Source organism: Colletes gigas, unplaced genomic scaffold (assembly GCF_013123115.1).
Source record: "Colletes gigas isolate AHSC1104 unplaced genomic scaffold, ASM1312311v1 Colletes_gigas_Sc00031, whole genome shotgun sequence".
NCBI classification, from domain to species: Eukaryota; Metazoa; Arthropoda; class Insecta; order Hymenoptera; family Colletidae; genus Colletes; species Colletes gigas.
Window position 1 is genome coordinate 266,988 of NW_025106660.1, and position 26,209 is coordinate 293,196.

Sequence of the window (26,209 nt, forward strand, 5' to 3'; positions counted from 1 at the left end):
TATTTTCATCGGTCGATTACGTGCAACTATTCGATAATTACTTTCTTTTATATGCATCAAATCTAAACGTTTTAAATAAAGCAGTATTCTACCATCTAACTTTATTTCCGAGACTTACGATATAGAAATATTTATGAATTTTTTTATCTTTCCACTTTAGTACTAATTCAGAAATTTTCTTTTATTTAATTTACGACCCTCACAAGGTTTTAAAAAACAAAATGTACAGATATTTTCTCCATCCCTGCTCTCCTCTCCTTTCATCGTTTTCCCCCTGTAAATATTTGAATCTCAAATTTTGTTCCGGTTGTGTGTTTTCTATAATTTCTATAATAAATAAATAAGAAATTGGGAAGCTCTCGTCGCAGGGAGGGTTGGGGTTTCCAAGGTACTCGAAGATTAGGTGACGAGGAGGCAATTTTTGAGACGCTCCCCTCCAGAAACGTGGTCCACTATTCGTGAATGGCAGATTTGTGGATACAAGCGACTACCCCGAAGGGAACATCCCCCAGGATCTTTAACTCGTCGGTCCTTCAGGACCCGGCGACCCACTTGGTATGCAAGAAGTATAGCCATTCATCTCCCGATCTCCGGCAAAGTCCCGACCTCCGGATATAAATTAGCTTTTGTTTAGCATTCAATGCAAGCCTCCTTTTCCACCGACGCAGTCAGCCATCCCCACCCCGCTCCCTGATCCACGGTTAGACACCCACCTGCTCGACCCCCGCACCACCCCAGCAATCCGCTGCAATTAATGTAGCCACTACCTGCCTCTCGGTCGAGCCAATTAAACATTTGCGATTGCCATGAAAAAGAATCGCCCCGACGTTAAAAGGGAATTAAATTCCCCGGAGGTATTGGGCTCAAGTCCGACGTAAAAATCCGTTTGGTAGCTATCGAGTGCCCGCGGGAGGGAGGGGGGAGGGGACACCGGGTCATCGATACGTTGAATAGCTTTTTAATTGTTACAAAAATTGCTGTTTCAATACCACCGGGCCCGGTAATAAATTACATGTACAGGTTTCGCGGGGCGAAAGTTTTACGCGAACTCGTTGAACAGGATGAAAAGACCCGGACCGAATTCGGTTACGTTTTGCAAGACGAGAGTCGTTTCGATTTTCTATACGTGGTCTCAACTTTCGTAAATTACACTCGAAGGTTTCGAAAAAATTTATTAACGAAAAAGTCTTCTCTTCTGCCTAAATATTTGTGAACCTCTTGCATATCTCTCGTAAATAAATTTAACATATTTCGTTTGTAAATTATTTCCAAAGGTACGAAGGTCGTTCAATAAGTCCTTAGAAAAAGATAGGAAAACAAATTATTTTAGGTGGATTTTTTTTTATTTTTAACATAATTTCCTTTTGGCTCTATACACTTTTGCAAGCGTTTCTCCCACTTTTTTAAGCCATCTAAAAAGTAAGATTTTGGAAGATTCTCAAAATAGGCATCTGTTTGGACGGTGACGGAGCCATTTTTTAAAGTTTGGAAATAAGAAGAGTCACTGGAGGCCAAATTTGGCGAATACGGTGGATAGTGTAATAATTCGACCTTTAATCCCGTGATTTTGGCCATCGAAACTGCACAGGTATGCACCCTTGCATTGTCTTGGTGCAAGAGGATGTTTCTTGCTTCAATCCACAATAAAAATAAAACCATGTGGTGGATATAATTGAGACTTTGACAGCTGTCTAGTGACAAATCATTTTCGATGCTACGAGCGCCAAGTCTTGGATTTTCCGAGGACTTATTAAACTACCCCCGTAATATCCAAAGTCTTCGAGTATTTAGTAAAGTCGAATAGTTATTTTCATTCGAGGGGTTAATAAATTCCAATTGATAAATGACTCGATGATAGTTTGCGAATAAACGTAAAAACGTGGACAGTCGAGGAGTTAAATCCGAGGAAATAATCTGGAAGAGATCGAGGCTGTTCCGTCAGGGGAAGGTAGGAAGGAATAATATAAAGCGTAGGATGGAAAAACGGGTGAAAAATTTCGCAAAGATAAGCGGGTCCACGGCCTGAGAAGCGCGTACGTGAGGTACATTGTCCGTCGCCGAATCTAGGAGGTTTAATCTATCATTGCGGAACTCCGACGGAGCAACGTCGGGGGGGCGAGAAGCCGCGGTAACTAGCGGGGAATAATTAATAAATGCGGGAATGCATTAGTATGCGCCGCGTGGGATGAGTTCGTGCGGACCCGAAGTCGGATGAATACGGAGACTACGGGGCTCCGGGAGTCAGGAATTATAAAATAATAAAGAGAAAATTACGTAATGTGAGGATCAGATGAGAATTAGAGGACAATGAAGACGGGGTAAACCACCGCCGTCTAAGGGGCCGCGCGTTCACCTAACGGCGGCTGAGGAGAAAAGGAGCGAGCGCGGAAGGGGGTGGAAAACGGAGGTCGAGGACCAGACGTCTTAATGTCTGCATCGTCGAGAACTCGTCCCCTGCGCATGACTATCTCTCCGCGACCTCGCATCTCTCCGATAAGAACCACCAGTCCCGCGGATAAATTCGCGCCTTCGGAAACGCTTGTTGTCTCCGATTTAAATTAATTACCCTGAAATTTCACCCTGAGAAACGTTGGAAGGGTTGGTACCTCCTCGTCGCCGATTCATTTGCAATTCCCCTCGAACTTTTTCTTGGTTTCCCCGTAATATGTATCTCTGATTGCTTAGTACGGTGATGATTCTTAAAATGAACTCCAGATGTGTTTCTATCTGTCGTCGACGAAAGATGAAGGTGTCTTCGAGACTCGAATGCTGGTGTCAAATTTCGCCTCCGATGTACGAAAGATGAACGTGCCAACCCTGGAGCGATGTTCAATTTAAGAATCATTGCTTCCTTTTTACCCCAAATTACGAATTTAGTTAGAAGTTAGTTTGAATTTAATTTTAAGGGTGTCTTTTCTCTAATCTCGTAGACAGATGGGAATATATTTTACACCAGTGAATTTTCAAATTGTTCTAACAGATTATCAATTAATCCAACTCGAAACTGCGTCGAAAATTCGGGTCAATCAGCAGGCTCCAATCAGGAGACGCAAGTATCTGATGGCTGGCGAACGACCACCGTGCATATTTACGAGGAAGGGGTGGCGTCCTTTTATTTTTCTTTCCCGGGGAAAAGAAGAGGAATCAAAGCAAAGGAGATTCTTGTAGCGCCGTAGGAGGGTAGTCCCCGCGAAATTCATCGGGAACGTAGCGCGATCTCGCCGGGGCGCTAATCGGGAATTCTAATTAGTAGTCAGTCGACGTACGCCCGCCGCGACTTTGTAAATGGTAACAATGTTATGTAATTAGGTAAAAAGTTCTGTAATCAAGAAGTAGATCTTCTGCGAGTCTCTCGCCGTACCATCGTCTCGCCCTGATCCTCCCACCCTCATTCGTATTAAAATAGTCTCGCTAGGAAAGCGTGCGTTGTGCCCTGCATATCTTAAAACCCAGGGGTTGCCGGAGGGACCAAGATCCACCCACGCCTCTCCATCCAGTTCTGATTTTTCTCGCGATTCATATTGCTGAGGACTCGCGCGAGGCTCGGATTACCACGCCGGAGAATCGTTGCGTTTCGCCCCTTTTAAATTTCACCGATATTGCCCCACGGCCGCTGAAAAATATTCCTTTCCATCCCACGCCTACCCCCCACTCGTCCCGTCGCCGAAGAGAAGATTTTATATTGGTCTCGAAAGGATAAACTTCGGAAATGGCCTTTTTTGACGCTCGACGCGAAAGAAAATTTGGTCAGAACCGTTCATTTCTGTTATGGAGAGTCGAGAAACAATGGTCGAGATGTTTCCTCCATGCGGGGGCGTCGATTTTACGGGACTTTTAAAATTAAAAGTCATTGTGCGTGTTTGCATATTCTTAGAGATAGTACAGGGGAATTTTTAGGCTCTTATTTTCATTACTAATATAATTGTGGAGGAATTTTTAAAATAAAGAATTATTATAGAATCGTGGATCAAGGATTTTTAAATTTTTCACACGTGTTTAATTATTGTTCGAGACTATACAGTGTAAATTTTAGACACTTGTGGTTATTAGTATTTAGTAAGAGATATTTCTATTTGATGGGGTTTTTAAGATAAAGAATTATTATAGAATCGTGGACTTATTCAAACATCAATATAATGTAAAAATTGATCTTTTCGACGAGCACCAAAATGGTGACTTTCTAACACTTCTTTGCAGTTTTCCATTTGGAGCTGTCTCAAAAATAACAAATTATTATACAATTTTGGATCAAGGATTTAAAAATGTATTCTTCGCGATTAGTCAACTTCTGAGAAGATACAGTGTAATTATTAAGTAGTTATTCAGACGTTAATATAATGAAAATATATTGTAAAAATTGATCTTTTCGACGAGTACCAAAAATGGCGACTTTCTAACGGCCGTTCGCGGTGGTCTAATCTGGTCGACCGATCGTTGGCGATAAATCGTAGGCGAATTTAATTATTTCGCAAGCCGTTGAACGTAGTTTATTCGAGCAGTCGCGGTGTTTAATGGAACGGGATCGAACGAGTGCCAGGTAATATTTGCACGTGCACGATCGGCATTAGTCTTCCCGATATCATCGTATTGGCCGGGGATCATTCGCGAGGCAACGGAACGAGCCCGAAACTGTTGACGTCAGTGTTTCCACAAGTATAGCCGACGCTCGATGATCTCATAGTTCGCATATACCTTTCCTACTACATATGTGCCTATACTCCGTTCGCACAGAGCCTTTTTCGCGTGTGCCAATGCACGTTAGCGTGCGTATTGTGGAATCGCGGACCACTCGCCGCAACACGTGCGCGTTCGTCAGCTTCTTAGAAAGCCGCAAATAGGTGTTCGTTGCATGCATAATTTCTCGCGTACAAGTCCTTCTTTCGCGTTCTGACGAATTATCGCGCGTTACGTTAAGAAAGTTAATTTTCCTCCATCTTCTTCTCCATCTTCTTTCAGGCTCAACGTCTCATCAACGTCGCCGCCATTTGCAACGAAATATCGCGTATACTTATACTTTATAAGTTAGTTAGTTCGATAGAAATTTTATTATTTCGTTCAGTGGTCCAAAAATTTAAAGAAATGCCCATCTTTTTCCAATAAACTATCTAGGCATATCTAAGATTATAGCCATAAAATGGCTATGTTTTCTATATATATTTCTATGTAAGTGGATCATGACAATCACGAGCTGGACGCTTAAGGGATTATTTACGCGTTAGGTGTCGCTGTGCTCACTGGTGATCGACATTACTAGAACTACTGAAGTGGTCAAAACAACCATTTGTAATTTCTAATAAAAATTATAAAATATTTACTCGACTAGATTTTTATAATCATTTCTTCAAATATCTATCGTTTTAATTTCTTTGGTACAAATAGCAGTTCTAGTACTCGATTGTACATATTATTATTGAAACCCGTTATATTGACGATTAAAATGTAATTTTTCTTTCGATACTATTACATCAATCAAATTCAATATAAATTGCTAACAAATAATATTTATAAATTCAGACGAACTTCATAAATCTAGCGACATTAGAAACACTACGAAAAATGGAAATACCCCATTGAACTATTAAATATTTCCTATAATTTGAAAAAATATCGAGGATATCCTTAAAGAAATCTCCGACCGTATCTTTCACATTGCTTACACCTTTTCCTAGTTTACGACGCGTTTACAACACTTTACACTCCATCGATACCGACCATTCCTCACAAAAGTGCATCGAAAATTGATTCGAAAACCAGTTCCAGCCCTCGTATCGGAACTGTTGCCTCTCAGCCAAAACGGTTTATCATAAAGTAAAGATATTTTATCGGCCAGCTCGATCGCTATACCGCCATACCAACGACTTTATCCGCGCCTATGTCAGCGAATTAAGTTTCCCCCCTTTCTATCCTTTCTCTTTCCCGTCTGTCGTTTTCGTACCGAATCGAAAATATATCTCACACTGGATGGGCCCCGGCGCTCGAAACAACCGTACATTTCCAAAGGGGAAAAGTTCGCGACTCGGAATAGAAAATAAATTGTACGTATCGTCGATCGAGGCCGTACGGACAGTCTTAAGAGTTTCTAAACAGTACGTTCGCGTGTAACGATACGCGTGTGTTTCTCGACACGCCGAGACGAAACGATTTCAGTAAACAAGCTTGATACACACGTACATACGTGCGAAGTGGCACGAATGGTTTTTTCCTAGAGCCGGCTACGTGCGTGGGCGGCATCGACTTTGCTTCCCTATCGCACGTAAAATCCAAGATAAACATTATTTTCCTTCTTCTTTTTTTTTTCTCTTCTCCTCGTTTTTCGCTTTTGAGCGCGTGTAAGTTGTATCGCGAGCAGCGAACGAAGACGTTGGTGGAGCAATAACGCGAACAACGGATCCGATAGAAAAATTAAAACACCGCCGATACCCTCGAACGCGGATGTTGCCCGGTCGCGGATCGGCGTGTAAATTTCCAGGTAAAATACGACGATCGTTGTTGCGTGAAATGTCTTGGAAATCGCGTGTAACCGTTCGCCCCGTTGTTTCCTATCGCGTATAATTTAGATTGCGCGTCACTCTTCGTTTATTTAACCGTACCAGCACGCGCATTACTTGCGTTACAATACAACGTTTGCGTCACGGCTTTCGGTGGTTCGCTGGAAATGCTCATTCTTCGAAACAACGATATATCAAACGGCAAACGAGCGCCAGCGAGCAAATAAAAGCGCGAAAACGCAAACCCGTCAGTCATTTAACCTAGGAAAGACCGATGCCCTGTTAAACCAGCTACAAATAAAAAGAAACACAATGGGAAAAGTTTTGAATTTTGACAGAGATCGGGAGAGTCGTTTTTCCAAAATATCTCGCCAGCTATTGACTTTACGGGGAAAAAGTTAAGATCAAAGTGGAAGGGCGCGAGATTCTTTAGGAGAAAGGTCCCATTCGTATTTTGAACAATTCTAATATTTTACGAGCAAATCGACAGTGAACGTTGCATGGATTGCTTCGATATATGAATAGTGGTGTAAATCAATTTTATTTTTTTTTAAGATGTTAAAGAATTAAAGTTTTTTACTTACACCACTTTAAAAATAAATGTTTGGGTCATTCTATCAATAGACAATATTTCAATTGATAAAAACGAGGATTACAATTCCTTCCTTTCGGGTCGAACAGTAAAAATGCTAAATCAGTTGTAATAAATAAAATAGAGGGAAATTACGGACCAATCAAGTGGCGAACTTTCAAAAGAGATGGTTCGACAGTAAAAGGACTACAAGAAACAGGATTGTATGAATAGATTATCGTAAAAAATCCATGAAATAAATGGAAACGTTTGGACCGAGAATGACGTTATAAAAGCTCTGCAATTGCCCAATGAAGAATGCATTGAGTGGGTGAGTCGAAGTTTGAAGTTTCATTCATTAGGAAACTTTTGGACCGATGCATTTTACATTTGATAAAACGCGAAAGAAGATCAGTGATTGTATACGAGTATTTTACGGGACCGCCGTGTACAAGATTCGTTGGAAAATAGATGGAGCGTTAAACAAAGGAAGAATTCGCTTCCATTTGCATTCGATTTAAAATAATTTCATCTTCCTACGGCACAACGTTACTGGGGTGACAAAATCGGTTGAAAATTATGAATTGGCCAGCTTGATCTCGGAATCTCGATCCAATGGGAACTATCATGGCACAAATTCGATCGAACATCGCAGTAAAGATCATTTTCCAGCTTGTGTAACAGCTTCAAGACAGAATGGAGTAAAATAAGTTAAGATATAATAAGAGCAATGGGTTCTGTTACTAGTAGACTGCGGATCTTTATGTAAATTCATATTTTTATTGATAGAATTAATGAAATGGGATCTTTGTAAAGGGTTGTCTAAAGGGAAGCCTCAATCAACAAATTAGTATCCTTGATTTTGGCCTGTGGAATCTCCCATTAAAATTTTTTTTATCTGTCGTTAGGTTTCTCACTACTGACAAAATAGACTATGTAAAAACTAAAACTCTAAACGTCGAAGTTCCCGCCAAGAAAATTCTCGGATCGGGCTCCTCCTCCTCCGAGATTTGGGTTACTCGCTCGCTACGGCCAGTGCCCCGTCGTCTTATTAATTGCAAATAAGTTGGGTGCAAAGGGTGCCCAAAAACGAGAGAGAGTGAGAGAGAATCGAAAAAAGAACTTGTCCCTAGCAGAAAGTTTTCCCTAAACCGGAGGACACGTTTCGCTCGTTAAGGGTCCGGACGGATAAGTAACGGCGGCGCCGGGCGTCGGCGGAGTGGTCGGTCGAGAGCACCGGGGGTACGATGGAGCGGGTCTGGAATTAAATAAAAATAAAACGCGAGATAATAACGTTAGCGAAGGAACCGAGAGCCCAAGACAAATAGCCGAGGGAAAACAAAGCGTATTATAAATACCGGGTGACAGGACGAGTCGGTGCCGGGAGAGCGAGCCTCGGGAGAGAGCAAGAGGGTGGTTTTCAACGGACGAGCCAGAAGGAGGGAGGGTGGGTCGGACGGTTGGCGACGACGACGACGACGACGACGACGACGACGACGACGACGACGACGACGCGGTGGCCGTGTCGACTCCTGAGAGAAAATGCTCCGAGGAAGCGATGCCCCCAGCATTTTTGCTACCTGCGGACACAATGAGTGGCCGGATTTCTTTTTCCGCGGTCGTTACTCACCCTCCGCCGAGGGATAGTATTCTTATCCAGCCGGAATTACAAATTTCAGACACCGAGCCCTTGTGTCGGACAGGATTCTGACTGCGCGTTATACACCCCCCTCTCTCTCTCTCTCTCTCTCTTGGAGCAAAGTGGCTTTGCTTCGCGCGGTCCTTTGCAATTGTCCGTTCCCACCCTCTGCTTTTTTCCTCCTCTTCATTTATTTTTTCTTTTTTTTTCGTCCACGGACCGGAGAACCCGGGACTGAACCGTACATAGATACGTGGCTGGACTACTCACACTGGGACGAGCGTGGCCGCGCGGATTCAGCTGCCAAGGAACCGCGGATGGTTGAAACTGCTCCTTTCCCCACGAACCGTTGTCGAACGGATTCTCACCGATGTGTCCCTGAAACCACAACACACCGTTAGTATCGCTGTGAAATCAAACGTGCCCGATAAATTGGCTATCAGCGCGAAAGAACCATTAATTTCCCCCGAACGATCCCCTTCGACGTATTGCTTCGCTGTTTGTTTCTTCTATTTATCAAATGCATAGATTCTCCTTCGTGTTTGCCAGTGCATAATATTTTCAGTACGAGGAGAATATTTCAGAGGTGTTACAGACACTCTGATTACTGTCTTAACACTAGAACTATCAAAGCAGTCAAAATGACCCATTCGTAATTTCTAATAAAACTTGTAGAAAATTTATTCCACTGAAATTTTGCAAATTTATAAGAGAACGAATAAACATTAATTTTCATTGCATTGTACATTTCTTCACGCATCTAACGTTTGAATTTCTTTACTACAAATAAATGCACTATAATTGTCACCAGTTCTAGTGTCAACCAAAAATCAAGCTCACGTATTATAACTCGAAAATTCGTGTTTTCTACCAGATAAATATCTCATTTCTAGATATTTGGTCGTTATTAAATTTAGAATGTGTCACAATATTTACCTTTTTATTCACAAGAATCAAACTTCTTTCCGTGAAACAATATTTAAAATCATGGAAGAATTCGCCAAGAATTATACTAATAGAAACACACGATTGGTACAGCGATCAACATAGAAACTTAACACTAAAACTATCGACAATTATGGTGTATTTGTATGTACCAAATGTACAATACAATATAAATAAATATTTATCCATTCTTTTATAAAAAAAGTACGGGTTTTCAAAAGTCCGCTCGAGTAAATTTTGTACAATTTTTATTAGAAATTACGAGTCGCAAGTTCTAGTGCTAAGAACGAAAAAACAGTAATTCTAGCGTTAAGAATGAATGAGTTGACCTAAGTGGACCGCGTCCGTGGCACTCGATTCCTTTAAAAATTAAAGCGCAGCGACTCGTTAAGATCGCCGAAGGAAACTTTTGCCCGCGAGAAAATATTTATTCCCCCTCCGGTGTTTTCGCCGGGCAAGTAAGCGAAGCCAGTTGCAAAGAAAAGAGTCATCGATCTTTGGAACTCCGCGGTGCAAAACTTTTTTCGATGCTCCTCCGCGCAGGGGCTTATTTTTCTAATATATTCCACGGGCCACCGTTAGCCACCCCCTCCGCTCTTCCTCGACTTGGCACCCCGTAAGCCTTATTTTTCTTTTACCTTTATTCCTAACCTAGAATCTTCCGACGGCAAGGTGGCACGCGCATAAATCATCCTGTATAATGAGAACACTTCGTCTTCGGTTCGCCCTCTCGGTCGCGAACGCATCCCTTACGGGCCGGCTATTATATCATTCTTTACCCCCGCCCGTGGATTTCTGGTTACCGCGATTATATTAATATTCGTTTGCACGACTCACGGAATCTGACGCGAAATCGCGTACTCGATACACCCCCGTTCAAGGGGGTGAAACACTCCTCCACTAAGATCGTTCAAAAGGGTAGCTCTTCTTTTCTGCATTTTCAGCAAGCTTCACAAATGTTCTCCAAGACTTCAAAAGCTAATTTTTTTTACCATGGAGCAACTATATAATAAATAAAAATATTCGATGTGCTTGTTTTATAAGATTCTTAATGTAAGGGGTAAAACACCCCTCCACTACGATTGTTTAAAAGGGTTCTTCCTGTCTGCATTTTCAAGAAGCTTCACAAGCGTTCTCCATGAGTTTAGAAAGTAATTTTCTTCATCAAGAAACAACTAACAATATGATAAATAGAAATATTATATGTGTTCGTTGTTTTATAAGATTCCTAATGCAAGAGGTGAAACATCCCTCCACTACGATCGTTTAAAAGGGTAGTTCTTCTAGTCTACATTTTCAGGAAGCTTCACAAGCGTTCTCCATGACTCTAAAAAGTAATTTTCTTCATCAAGAAGCAACTAACAATATGATAAATAGAAATATTGTATGTGTTTGTTGTTTTATAAGATTCCTAATGCAAGAGGTGAAACATCCCTACACTACGATCGTTTAAAAGGGTAGTTCTTCCTGTCTGCATTTTCACGAAGCTTCACTACCATTCTCCATGATTTTAAAAAGTAATTTTCTTCATCAAGAAGCAACTAACAATATGATAAATAGAAATATTATGTGTGCTTGTTGTTTTGTAAGATTCTTAATGCAAGGGGCGAAAACCTCTCTACTTCGACCATTTAAAAAGGTAGTTTTTCTAGTCTGCATTTTCAAGAAGCTACACAAGTGTTCTCCACCACTTCAAAAGCTAATTTTCTTCCTCCTTTAGTATGGAGCAACTAACAATGTAACAAATAGAAATATTCAATTGGTTGTTGTTTTATAAGACTCCTAATGGAAGGAGTGAACAACTAACAATGTGATAAACAGTAATATTCAACAGAAATCTTTCATAAGATTCCTAATAAAAGTATTGTGCATCCGCGAGAAGTTGGCTAGTGAAAGGAATGCAGGTCTGATTGGTCCCCCACTCCAGTTTAGCGTTTGATGATTGGCCAAAAGTGGGGATAGGTGAAGCAAGCGAAGTACTCCCCTCTGTACTCACCCACTTGCCAACTTCTCGCGAATACACAGTAGTCTTATTCAGAATTTTACAAAGATCAAGACTGTTTCATTGTACACGATTTAGCACGAGTGATCCACATATGGATTCTGTTTTGTTTAAGTAGTGTCGATATTCTAGACTAATTAATATAGTATAGGACATTGAACAAATTTTGTTCACATTGTAATGAATAATTTTTGCGTGATACGACTCACATTCGAATTTTCAGAATCAAAGGTCATTGAACGTATTTCACACAAATGAAAATTTCGTAAGATTTACCAAGCAGATTTGGCGTAAATCAGACAATTGATTAAAAGACGAAGCAAAGACTGCATTCAGAAATTTTTGCTCCCACGGGAAAGCTTGCCCCCGAGTTCAACGGTGGATTGAACTTCGCGAGCCACGCCATAACTTCAAAATGTGACTTCCCACTTGTCACGGGCACCGAGGTAATAAGTAGCGGTATCGCAGCGATTCATGAATCAAATGCTAAGTGGTCATTTCCAACGCATAGACTGGTTGTCGCAGGTCCTCGTTCTTAAAGTAACAGTAAAACGGGTGGTCTTGCGCTTCTCGCATGCGACGCCGTGGTACATTAATAATGCGTTCGCGGTGCACGGACATCTGCTGCAATATTTACGAATAATACTACTATTTTAACTTCGTAACACTTGGTCGAAACTTTGGTGGCGAACCGGTGTAACCGTTTTTAGAAATAACCGACATGTAACTCGATTATCGTTAAAAATTTCAAGTCGCGCGTCGATTATGCAAGGGTGTACCCTAAAATGCGAGACCCACTTCAGAGATCGGTGACACAGAAATAATGGGACAAGATTATACAGATATATCTGCTTGACCCGATTTCCGAATTATAACCGTTTTTGTACTCCAATAATTCTTAATCGCTAAATGAGATTTTATTAAACTGTTTGCATACAATGCCTCGATGGCTTCTTGTTTTCCTTTCGAAGAGATTAACGGGTCAATCTTGTGTCAATTCCTGGAGCAATCAATTGCATAAATTATTGGAAGAAGTTCCATTGGATGCTGCGCGTCTCATGTGATTTATGCATGATGATGCACCGTCCCATTTTAGCCAAGTAGCCAGACGGCAGAGATGGGTAAAATTTTATTCGATTAATGGATGACACAGTAAGAACACAGTGTACTGCTTTATTAGCGACGTTTATTCGAGCAATCTGTTGTACGGATCAGTTCTGATTCGTTCCGCGTAAAACATAATTGCATTTTACGACGAGAGTTCTAATTTTTATTAAACGTATAAGGGACGAAATTTTGTGTGAAATTTATTACGTAAAAATTCTTGCCATCTTGCAGAATTGAGTTATTAATTTTGGAGCCCCTTAGCAACATTTATTGCCAGTAAATATTTAAAAAATTTAGGAACACTGTGCCACGATATCTGCAGGTTTGTATTCAATCAAAATTTGGCTATTCTGAACATTTTCCACAAAGGTGAGCAGTACTATAGAGTACAGAAACGGCCATATTGGAAATTCAAATTCATTGTCCCGATAAACAAATAAACAAATTATTTAAGTATAACAAAGGTAACTGTGTAATATATTTAAACTCTTAACTGGATGGGGATATAAATAAATCTAATCTAGACAGAGATTTTCCACAAATATTTAAAGGGATCCAATCAACGAATAAAAATTGGAAACGAAATAATTATATGTACCAGAATCGTGAACTTTTTCGAAACGAGGTCAAACAGGGGGCACGCGTTTATATGGACATTTTTTATCACTTTTGTGTCCTCGATCGACTGGTAAAGTCGAGTCTATACGTTGGGATACACCCTATATGTACAGCTGCAAAGTTGGCCGTGCGCGATAATGCAGCTGTGCCGATTTAATCAAATTACCTCGTCGCGGTATAATTAGCCGAATTTCTATCCTCGACTTATTGCGCAACCATTAGAATCGCGTCCCGAACTTGCTCCAGCTACGCGAGTTTCTGCGTGGGTGGCACGCGAACCCGTGGCAACGAAGAAAAGAGATCGCCTCGAATATCTACCATATATTAAACAATAAATATATTTGGAAATTGTAATTTATCTGCCTAAGTTAAGAAGACAAAGAAAATAATGAAAAATAGAAAAGTGATAATTGCAATTTTTGGAATTGTGCAAACTAGTCTTTTTTTTAAATTGCACAGTTTGCAGTAAAAATATTATTTAAAAAAAAAAACACTAACCCTCTCCTTTAAACTCATCCAGCCACCTCTTGTCTTGATCCTTTATGAACAGAACGGTCCATGTCCGCGTTTGTAAATACGTGGCAACCCTAATTAGCCGCAACCGCGTAGAACGAGTTCCGATAGACGGATGCATAAACTATAAATAGGAGTGCCACTGGTTATAATTTCATTCGAGCGGGCGAATGGATCGAGATCGAACAAGCAGCTAACTGATGAATCATAGATTCCTGCATAATCGCGCGAGATCCAGAGAATTAATCATCGTTTTTCGCGAATTGCCGCTGTTACGCGTCGCCACCATTGTGCGAATCGATAACGCGTTCACTGTCCGTTGACCCACATGTGGGTCAGGATGATTTTTACTCGAGAGACAGATTAAAGATTACAGAGTCCAATAAAAAATAAATTCTCCCCAACGTTCTAAATATTTATATAAATATATATTATATTATGACCTTTAAATTGTATTTAATACGAATGATATTAAAGGGTGTCCAGAAATTTATTTATCGAATCTGGGGTGTTCAACATCGGGTTTAATAGAATCTGTATTCGTGTAATAAACTCTGTAAAAGTAATTTGAGAATTGTAAAATGTGTTTCCAAATTGGAAAGCTTATTTTATTAATTTTCCAAATGTCGGGTTGGCTTGGCGTACTTGATATGTTTCGACACACTTTCCGACATTTCTCTTTTCAGGTCATAGTTTTGCGTGAAAAGAAGCTCAACCTTGGCGAACCGGACGGTTTAAGTGGATACTGGAGGGATTCAGGCAAGGAGGTCACATATTTTTCAAAATGTAACTTCAGTGTCGTGACGCGGGTTCCAAATTCGATTTTATGCATAATACGATATAAATCTGTATTTTTTGTAACGACGAGGATTAACGTCTTGGAAATGAAACCACCCTTCAACGTTGGGGGTTGAAAAACGATTTATTCCAATATTTGAGAAACTATAACTGTAGGTCAAAAATTAACATTGTAAAGTTGTATAATTTTTAAAGGGTGGATTTAATTATCGAGATTATTTTCTCGTCAGCTCAATTGTTTACTAAATATATAATTACATTTTGTGGAAAATTAAATACCAGGTGCACTTTAGATACAAAATCTTTGAATCTGTATTTATTACAAATTGTATTTATCAAAAAATAAAAGTGCCATAGGTTTTACAAAACTTTCTCGAAGCAAATATTAGTTGACCACAAATTCATAGCATGGTGCAACAATACTTAACATTCAATTGGTTTTCGTTGATTTACTTAAATTCCTTCAAAATGGTCATCTTCTTATAGCAGATTCTTTAATTGTAAACATTGCCTATATGCAATGCGTTTCTATGTTTTGAAAAGGATAATTTACCCATTCATATATTGTAAAGTGCGGTGTTTCATTTAATTTAATAAACCTCAACATAAATTACTAACGAATAACATTTATACGGCTCTGTAACTCCCAAGTCAATCAAGAATGACAGGGTCTGGGTTAGGTCTGGGTCAGTCACGAAAGTCTTCGTATACAAAAAATTCAAAATAACTGGTAAATATGAAAATAAAATCCTAAGTAACAGAGATGTTCGATCTGTACTGCAAATTATTCTCCAAGATTCAAAAATAAGTGCTCCAAAAATAGCCGCAAATGTAGGAAACGATTTTGGGAAAACAGTACACCCTGAAAATATTCGAAGAATTTTAAGAAAATCTGGATATCGTGGTCATGTGGCGCGGAGGAAACCCTTAATCAGTGACATCAAGTGAGAGAAGTGAATTCGTAAAAAAACATGAAAACGAGAATATACACTTTTGGGAAAGAGTATTATTCACTGACGAAAGTAGAATATTTTTGAAGTGGCAAAATATGGAGCACAGCATTTGTCATCAAACGATCATTTTAGGGGGGTGTACGAAGACTTCCGTGACCGACTGTAGTTAAAATGAACGCAATACTCTCTAATTCGACTCGTCGATATCCTAACGGCACTATTGATATACTGTAAAATATGAATATGGTATCGATAAGGTTTCGAGAATCGATAACCGGGGGAGTTCGCCTTTCTGGCCAATTCCGAGTCCGTTCGCTGAAAAAAAAAACGCGTGTTACGTTCGCGCAAAGCGCTGTACGGCAGAAATAAACAGTGGCGGTGGAAAATAATGAACCGGATAGCATATATAAATACGCGGAGGCTATTGAGGTGCATTGTGCGCTTCATTTGCATGAGGCAGTCGCGGTCTCGACGCGCAGCTGGACATACACGCGACAAAAGAAACGCGCAAACAAAACACGCGACGCACCGACGCGATCGTCGTCGTTGTCGTCGTCGTGTCGCACACTACGTTCCGCCAGGGACCGTCGCACGTTGTCCTGCATTGTGCATCCAGCTTGGAAATAAACAAATGTCTGTGATGAGCACCGTCGACGCCGTCATCGTCGGGGTCGTCGTTACACGTATCTTGTTTTCGATACGAGCGAATAAATAATTGCCCCCGAGCTCTATCCGTACGAGAATTGGCTGCCACGTGGGCGACAGAAAACTAATCAACCGCGTCGGAGCGAAAACAATCCCAATTTTCGGGTGATTCATCGATTCCGCGACTTCGTCATCGACGATAAAGATCCATCGTGGCACGCTCGCGTCACTTATCTTCGAGGAACGGGGGGACGGGCTGGTTGATTAAACAATATTTTTGTTTCTCTTAAAATTTCTCACCGTCAGGACGATTGGCTAAAATATTAACCCTCTGGAGGTGGATGCTGTTGGGTCACTAAATACCCAGATTTGTGATCTGACTGCATTTTTTCTAGAAAATACTGTGATATTTACAGTCAATCATGAAAGTCTTCGTACACCCCCTAAAATGATCCCTTGATTATAAATACTGTGCCACTTTTCTTTTTTTCTTTTAACAACACTCGAACCTGTTTCGTGTAGTCGAGAATAAATATCACAATGTGTAAACAAAAATGCATCAATCATCTTCGACGCTGGTTTAAAAATAGTTTCATTCATATCATTGTTCAGGAACACGAGGAATACATCGATCTTCCACGCGTCGTCGTTAGAAAGGATGTCGATCGATTAATCTCTTCGAGACGTTTTGTTCTAATTGACCATTATCAGTCGCTTATCTTCGAAAAATCAGTAACGTAGAAAAGCATCCATGCGGTAAGAAAATTATTCGAATAACTCGTCCTGTCCGAAACCTAAGTCGGAGCGTCGTTTTTGGGGCGGCGGAGACCCTACGGGGGCGCGATGAAAGTGTAAAAAGGGTATAAAATTAGTATACAAGGCGGCAATAAAACCGATGATCGACGAAGATTACTCCGGGTTGCTCGTAAGGCACTCCACCGACGAAATGAAACGTTTTATCGGTCGGTCTGGGTCGTGTCTGCGGAGGCAGGGGGTTGGGACAGAGCTGGGAGCGGGGAGACGGTGATTGTAATCATATTTTCAGGGTGACGGATTTATGCAACGCACCGCGTCGTCTCTGTACATAAAACGCATTTAAAATTCTCCAGGCAGCCAGAAAGGTGGCTCCTGTCTCACTGTCGATAGAACCGAGCGGCGGAGGAGCGCCGCGGGGGTTGTAATTGGCAATATCTATCGAATTTTACAATAAATCTCACCGAGCCCCGAAGGAAAGCCAGCGCGGGGGTGGGGCGTAGCAATAAAACACCGGGTAGTATCGCGAGGGGCTGCCACACCATGCACTTAACGACTTATCTTATCTTGGAATTAGGTCGCGGTTAGAACTCCCTTAATCCGGGAGCACGAATACCGGGCAACGGTATTCGACTCTAATTATAACCCTCAAATTCACGCTGTCGAATGATTAATCGCGTTCACCTTGGACTTTTTATTACTAGAATCATCTCCAAACGTTTACACAATTTTTAATCACAACAGGAATTTTAAATACGTGATATCAACCCCCTTGGAACTCAAATTGTGTTTCAATAATACTAAATAGGAAGATAAATATCAATAAGTATGTATAATAAGTCTGTACATTAAAACTATAAATTAAAAAGTTGGGCGTTTTATTACGAGAATCCTCAGCAACGTTTACACAATTTTTAATTCCAACAGGAATTTTATACGTGAGATGTCAACCCTCTTGGAACTCAAACGGTGTTTCAATAATATTTTGTCTGTACATTAATACTTTAAATTAAAGAAATGGCCATCGGTTATGTTCAGAGAAGGAGCTGTTTTCCACCACAATATACGACCCCATATATGTTTAACGACGAGGGAAGAATTATTGCAGCTACGTTGGGACGCTGTATTCGCCAGACCCTTGCCTCGTCTGTTTTTCACTTAATCAAACGCAATTTTCCGCGATAATAATAGTTTTAATACACCTGTTAAGCACAGTCGTTAAAGGAGGAAATAATTGTTCCCATAGCTACGCGCCACCGAATATAAAAGTTTCGATAAAATCAATTCCGAGCTTCCGGTGGAGGGCCACGTGTCTGCCAACCACCGTGCTGTAATATTTGAAGCACATCCGTACAAGAAACTCCGAATCATGATTCTAGATACCGATAATCCCCGAGGGTTGAGCACGGAATTAAATGAAAAACGAAATTCCGTAACACGCGAATTTCGTAATATCTTTTGCGTAATCTCGACGTGATCGTAACGCGATTTCGTGAGAACACGGTTGCACTAAATATCCCTCCGTTACAGAGCGTAACGCGTTCGTTGGCGTTAAAACGCGCGAATGATCGTTCCCGGTGGTGGGTATGACACGGTCCGCGGCCGAGTCGAGGAATTTTTGAAACACACGACGGTATTCGTGGCCCCGTCAATTTTTATCCTCGGCCGTTAAGTCTGTAACGGCAGCAAATAGACGCGAGGCTCGAGCGAGCGGCCGTGCAAACGAGTTACGGCCGTGGGGGCCTCTAAAAATAAATATGTTGTTTATTCACAAGTAAACCGGATGCCGTTGTTTGCTTTGGAGCAAATTGTTTTGTTAAGTTTTGCCCGAGCGAGAGAGCGTGCGGTTCCGCGTGTGCGGGTTTACCCTGTCCCTGCACGGTACCGTACGCCTGTGTGCGAGAGCCCGAGAGAAACGGTTCACTAGGAGGCGGGAGAACAAGAAAGAGTAAAAAACGAGAAAGAAAATACACGCGAAGTCAACCATCCTCTCCTCCTCTGTCCGCGCTTTTTCCGGCATGTTTTGCTCCTCGTGTTGCTAGATGCCTACAGCTGGACGCAGATTCCAACGCTAATAACCCGTCCACGGCCGGACCCTCGCGCTTTTCGAAACCATCCAAATATATTGCTTCGTCCTTTCAATTATTGTCAAGCCTCGTAACAATAGCAGCTGTCGAGAACGATAATTCGATAGTGTAGCTGTTTCTTAACAGCATTCATGATTAAACTAGTGTTATTTGTAATTTTATATCAGGGTTCTTTCATTGTAAACAATATTGCAACACGTTGTAAGCTCAAAGTGTCGGTGACCGGTGACCACCATGGCAGTCGACGTGTTAATCATGATTCTAAACTAGTTACTGCTCATCAAGGAACAGTTGCGCCATCTATGATGAAGATTCCTGACAAAGCAGCAGGTGAAGGGTTCTTACGATTTTAGGAGAGTAATTTTGCCATAACCGATGAGTTGGGTTCTGGTGTAGCTATTATTTAACAGCTTTCATGATTAAACTAGCGTTATTTGTAATTTTATATCAGGGTTCTTCCATTGTAAACAATATTGCAACGCGTTGTAAGTTCAAAGTGTCACCGGTGACCACCATGGCAGTCGACGTGTTAATCATGATTCTAAACTAGTTACTGCTCATCAAGGAACAGTTGCGCCATCTATGAAGATGGTTACTGACAAAGCAGCAGGTAAAGGGTTCTTACGACTCCAGAAGGGAAATTTTGCCATAACCGCAGGGTTGGGTTCTGGTGTAGCTGTTACTTAACAGCATTCATGATTAAACTAGCGTTATTTCTAATTTTATATCAGGTTCCATTGTAAACAATATTGCAACACGTTGTAAGTTCAAAGTGTCACCGATGACCACCATGGCAGTCGACGTGTTAATCATGATTCTAAACTAGTTACTGCTCACCAAGGAACAGTTGCGCCATCTATGAAGATGGTTACTGACAAAGCAGCAGGTAAAGGGTTCTTACGATTTCAGGAGAGTAATTTTGCGATGACCAATGAGTTGGGTTCTGGTGGAGGAACACGAGGAAACTCTCTTTTGCTCCGCCATTTAAAAATAATGTGAGAAGTGTTGAGACTTGAAGCACGTAACTTGGTACTTGGACTAGACTGTTACTACAGAAATATGTAATCCTTCATTTTGACTCTCTCAAAGCAGGATAACTACTGTTGTTGCTGCGTGCTAACATGATTTTCACAACATTAGAATCGACCGTTCTTACGTGCTAAATAACCAACCGGTTACAAGCTCCAAACCTCGAACCATTCAATTTTATCTTAAGTACAATGTCTATCGTAACAAATATAAATTGGACCCACGATTAAATACAACATCAAATAATACCAGCAAGAAATCGACAAAAAAGAAACCAAAAAAAGGTTGACAGTGAAAGAAAAATTGTTTGGGATGGTAAGTGACTGCAAATTGAATGTTTCGATGAATTTGGCTACGCCACTGTGTGCAAAGCAGGCGAGTCGGATAAGCTCGCGGCGTCGTTGTAACGTCCGCTTAAATTATGATACTCGGGTTCGCAGCGACACGCGTTGGAGAAAGCAACGGGTGTAATACACGAACGGAAAGCATATTCACGTGCACGCGCAGGTAAAAGCGAAGGTGCTCGGCGTTCTCGTTCTTTTGTTTCTTTCGCGCGGGGGTAAATGGAAAAAGGAAACGGGAGCCGGTAGAGCCCGGACGAGAAATACAGCCGAGTACGCCTCTGTTTATTAAAGAGCATTAATCTGCGAATCTGTACCGGGTGTCCGGTTTAACTCGACTCGCGTTGAAACGACATTACTTAGCGCGTTTTCGTGATACCGTTTTAATTGTGTTTTGTAATTAGCCCGACCGTGGACCGGAGCACCCGTTGTTCCCGGACTTTTCCAACGGCGGTTTGCGCCTCTTTCGCCCCTTTCTTCCACCCCTTTTCCAAGCATTTTCTCGCGGGATTGACCCGCGCCCGCGTCCTGGCGGTCTTAAAGACCCAGGATGCGACGAAATCCCATTTTCCACGTGGAAATCTCTTTGCTCGACTTTGATCCGCGATTAAAATCTGCGAAACCGAGAATAGATTTAAAAATTTAGAAATAACACTGAGATACAAAATACGCATGGCACGCAGAATTTTATTTCAAGGTTTCTAAATTTAAAATATTACAATTTTGACGTAGACTATCTCACGGTCAAACTGAGCAAAATTGATACTCGAATAAATCTGTATTGAGTTTGGATTTTAATACTAGCACTCTGCTTAGATACCATGATCTCCACACTCGTATAATAATATTAATTCAATTCGAATCGAACATTAATCGCAAGTACCGATTTTCGAGCGAGAATTTCGATCGCGTCGGAGCTGTTTTTGTACGGAAGACAGCTGACGGCGCGAAATAATATTCGCCGGGCTTCTTTGTAATGGCAGAATGTTAAATATGCCGAAGTTTCGTTATTTATTCTCCGGTCCGGGAACACGGAAAAAAAAGAACGCTCGAGAGCGATTTTGCACGTCGACGATTTTACCATTAGTCAGGCTAAAATTATTTATGATCGTTCCCGGTCGTTCGGTTAGCTAACAAACACTTTTTCCCAATTTCGACTCGCTGCGCTGTCGTCATCGCGAGACACTTGAGCAAACATCGCTTGACGCGTGTAAATAACATCATCGCGTAAACAACATTAACACGTGTTCCTGCGCCGAACGTCGAACTTTCGAAGCGGGATCGATTTTTCATTCCACAGCAACGACATTTAAAATATTATTTAAAACGTTATTACCAACGAATCGTTGGTGTGATCGGAAATATTTCGTTTCTGTATCGATGGAGTGCTACAAATACCTCGAAAGGCAAGTTAAAAAATTTCATTGGTATTCGGTATAGTGTAATGCAAGTAAATAGTAATAATTGAATAAATGAAAAAGTTTTTTACAAATACACTTAACATATAGTCTTTAGAAATTGAATTTTCTTATTTAGTGTTTGTGAAAAATTTGATCCATGGTATTTTGGTGCCCAGTAATATTTTCAAAACATAACAAGAGCATCGATATCGAAGGAAACATGTAATATTCATGAATTCCTAACGTTTTAATCGTTCAACAAAAATTATTTTAACATCTGTAAGTAAGAAGTATTTCGACGATGCACGAGCAAACGAATTGGCGGTGAATTATTTAACAGGATCGAATTGTCACGAAGGGATTGATCGATGGCGACAAAAGAGCACGCGTAGCACGAAACAAAAGCCGCGATTCCTTAATGGAAAAGCAACGGACGTACCAGCGGTCTCATCTGTCAGCTGATTCTGAGAAACTGTGAACCTGACCAGTTCTCGCGGGGGCAACAGCTTCTGCCAAGGCCACTCGCCATGAACACCACTGTTGTCGTAACGGGGTCCGATGACGAAAACTGATCTTTAACGAAGCTTGGTCTGGGCTGCGAGGAACGTCGAAATTTCAACCGAGACCCGCGAAACGGCCAAAGCGCGCCTCGCGCGAACGTAATTACCGGCGACTTTTTTACCGCGACTCTCTCCATACAGTATGTAAATTCGTATAATTACGATGATACGTTACTTAAGTTGACCTAAACGTTGAATCGCGAAAGGGGTAGGCGACAGAGGAGAGTTTAGTGAATAACCCCTACAGTAGGTAGTCCGGTAATCTCGCAGCTAATCTTGATTTAATCCTTGACACAAGCGCTTAAATGTTCCAGGACTAGAATTAAATAGCACTATTTAACACGGTTCCGCGACGGATTTACGTGTCTCTGACTTTTCGTTAAAATTCCCACCCGAATACGTCGCTTGAAAAATCGGCTAAGCGCCCCCAACTTCCACCACTGCCCAAACTCTGGCTCTTCTCTATCTTCGAAGCGGCAGACATTTTGTTTTGTAGCGTTTTTACTACTTACAGTCACACTTGTACTTGAAAAAAATTGAAACCATTTCTTGGTAATATTTTTATCAAATATTCAATATCATGGTGCTTCTATTATTTGCAAGATTCATTTTTCATGTTTGTCAATATTCAATTATATAAATCGATACTATATCTAGGACACGAAAAAAAAATAGCCATTGATCACTTGTATCACTTTTTCTATCTATTGCATATTCTTTTTTTCTCCAACCTTTTATATTATTATAATGTAAAATCATGTTTAAACAACAATTTGATACTATTTCTTAGCAATATTTTTTACCCATTTTGATCAATCATTCGATATTAGTCATTTTATTCGCAAGATTCATTTTTCATGGTAACGTTTGACCTTTGTCTATTGAAAAATTATTTCCTGTGTAATTTTCTACATAAAGGACTTATTCCAAGTGGTACAATATAAGGGTATTTGTCTTATTTAAGTCAGTTTGCGATGCAACGCGAAAGCTCGCAATTCAGTTCTATTAACTCTAGTGTCAATAACGAAAGTGTTCACGGTTGTTGAATAATTGGGGTACTTGCGTCCTCTTTGGACAAATTGCTTATTTGCCACAACGGTGTCACAACTCCAAATTTATCGAGTCACGATATTACGATACCGCCGTTCCCAGTTCAATATTTTATTGTATCGACTTGGCCTTTCGGTGTTCTTAAAAAACAATGACCTAAAACGCTTAAACTTGTCCGTCAATATCCAATTATAGGCATCGATACTGTATCTAACAAAAGAAAAAAAATTGTCATTGGCCACCTGGATCGTCTCTTCTTTCTATCGTGTATTCTTTTCTTCTCTAATCTTTCATGCTATTATAATGTAAAATCATCTTAACCCTCAATGGACCGAATTCTTTATTAAATATAAACTTGCAAGGCATTTACTTTGTTATTGGTGATCTCAGAGACATTATATAAATGAGACGTATAACGTTTTCTTGTGAAAAAACTAAAATTATTTGGTAAAATGTCCATAGAGGGTTAACCTTTTAACCAATTTAAATTTCTTTACATTCTATATCAAAAATACGATAGATAAATTAGCGAGAGAGATTAAGAAAAATTTATTACATTCGTATCCCACTTAATTGTGAAGGTGAATGATCGAAGGTCGAAGATCGAGGAAGACAAATTTTAAAATAGAAGAAATAGAATAGCGGTCGCGAGACGCGTTATTTGTACCGAAAGAGGGTAAGATGAAACGTCGTATTTAATTTTTATTACATCGGCTGTATGCATTGGCCCTCTGTCTTTGGCGGCGGGACGGAAAATGGTGGCAGACGCGCTGGAGGCCACCACCGATATACAACCGGGGACCGTAAACGCGGGGTATATGTAAATACAGCATGATACATTGGATACTCGCTTATAAACACCCCATTTTTATTCGGGCGGCGTTTCGCCACCCCCGCGAAGCGACGCTTCTCGAGCCTATTCACCCCCTTGGTCCTTAGATGGCACCTTCCCGCGCAGGGTGGCGCCGCCAACCTATTATTTTCGACTTTTTACACGACGTCACGTGTACCATCATGGTCTACGTGAAAGCCTTCGCGAAATCTCTCTACCATAGCCAAAAGAATAGCACGAAACACCATCGAACGTTTCCGAGAAAATAAAACGAACGAGAATCGCGGTGCTATCGATCAACGATAAATTTATAGCCCAACGACCTTCTTCATTTAAGGGAATTTCTGTTTGATCGAGCATCCCTTCGGCGAGAAGGGTCCCCGTGATTTGCCTGATTTTTTCGCACGGCCGCTTCTCAATCTCGCGCTAACCCCGCGAGGACCGAGTTTATACGCCGCGGGGAAATATTTCACTCGGAAAACTGGACGACGATCGAGCAAATACGTCGAAGAAACCGTGCTTTTAAAGCACCGCCTCGAGTTTCAAGCTATTTTATAGCAAACCAATATTTAACGCGAGAGCAACCACGTTGGATACAAGTATTATTATCAGTTTGTTTCGTCCATGGATAGATTAAAAATCTTTTAAACTTCTGATAGATTTTTTTTTTGTTGAATTTATTTAGTATCCCGAGGATAGCGGTGGATCCCGCCGTTTGGTATCGTTCTCGACAACGAAGCTTCCTATTCGCCTCGTGTTGCTACACCCCATGGAAGCCAACCACCCTTGGATTTGATATTCAAGAAGAATTCGACGGTATCCAATTGAATTTTCAGTCTGGTTTACAGGCTGGGCGTCGAGGCGCACCCTGATTGCCGACGGTTCGACCGCGACCTTTTCTCGCACGAATAATATTCGCATCGGTCATCGGGCCTATTCAAACATCTGCAAAATTTCCTTCGACTCCACGGAAGCCTCCGAATGCTCCATCAACGCCACGTGTCGCGCGACCGTTCATTCGAAAAGTTTAAATTCTCGACGCTCTATCGTCCAGCAGGTTCGTGAAATACATAAAAAATAAGAAAGTTGCGTGGAAGTAAATCTTTCAGACATTGGTTTCGAAGAATCTCCCTATCTCTTTGTCATTATTACGATCGTTAGTGCGACGATATTTCAATCAATTTATCGAAAGAATCTTCTTCGAGGTAGGAAAAGAATTGGAGAAGATTTCAAGATGGCGTGAATCGGTGAAGATTCATTGGAAACGAAGTATTACAGGATGTTCAGTTATCCCTGGGAAAAATTTTAATGGGAGATTCTAGAGGCTAAAATAAGACGAAAATCAAGAATATTAATTTGTTGATTGAGGCTTCGTTAAAAAGTTACAGAAACATTTCCGGTCACACAGTATATTTTCAGTAAAGAATTTTTTTCTCGAAAGCGGGTAGGATTTCGGGGGTACGACTATTCACCAAAAATGATTGTAATTGACCCTTGCAATCAAAAATAATTTTTTTAAAACGATTTGAAATATTTTAATTTTGTCGAAAAATTTCGCACCTACTTGAATTTTTTTCTCGAAAGTGGATACGATTTTGGGGGTATGTCTGTTGACCAAAAATTATTGTAATTAACCCCTGCAACTAAAAATAATTTTTCCAAAACGATACGAAATTTTTTTTTTTGTCAACAAAGTCCACCTACTCGAATTTTTTTCTTGAAAATGCGTAGGATTTCGGGGGTATATCTATTCACCGTAAATGATTGTAATTGACCCTCGAAACCGAAAATAATTTTTTCAGAATGATTTGAAATTTTTTAATGACTTTTTAACGAAGCTGCAATCAAGAAATTGTTATTGTTAATTTTCGTTTTATT

At 40.7% G+C, this 26,209-nt stretch overlaps 1 protein-coding gene across 9 annotated transcripts in view; it reads right to left on the bottom strand.

Moving 5' to 3' along the window:
- LOC122402021 (forkhead box protein P1) overlaps nucleotides 1-26,209 on the bottom strand; it is a 353,183-nt gene that overhangs the window by 185,749 nt on the left and 141,225 nt on the right. For all 9 annotated transcript variants that reach the window (XM_043404517.1, XM_043404516.1, XM_043404515.1 and 6 more), the window contains one exon: nucleotides 8,969-9,076. In XM_043404517.1, coding sequence (XP_043260452.1) covers nucleotides 8,969-9,076 — 108 coding nt within the window. The remainder of the gene's footprint in view (nucleotides 1-8,968; nucleotides 9,077-26,209) is intronic.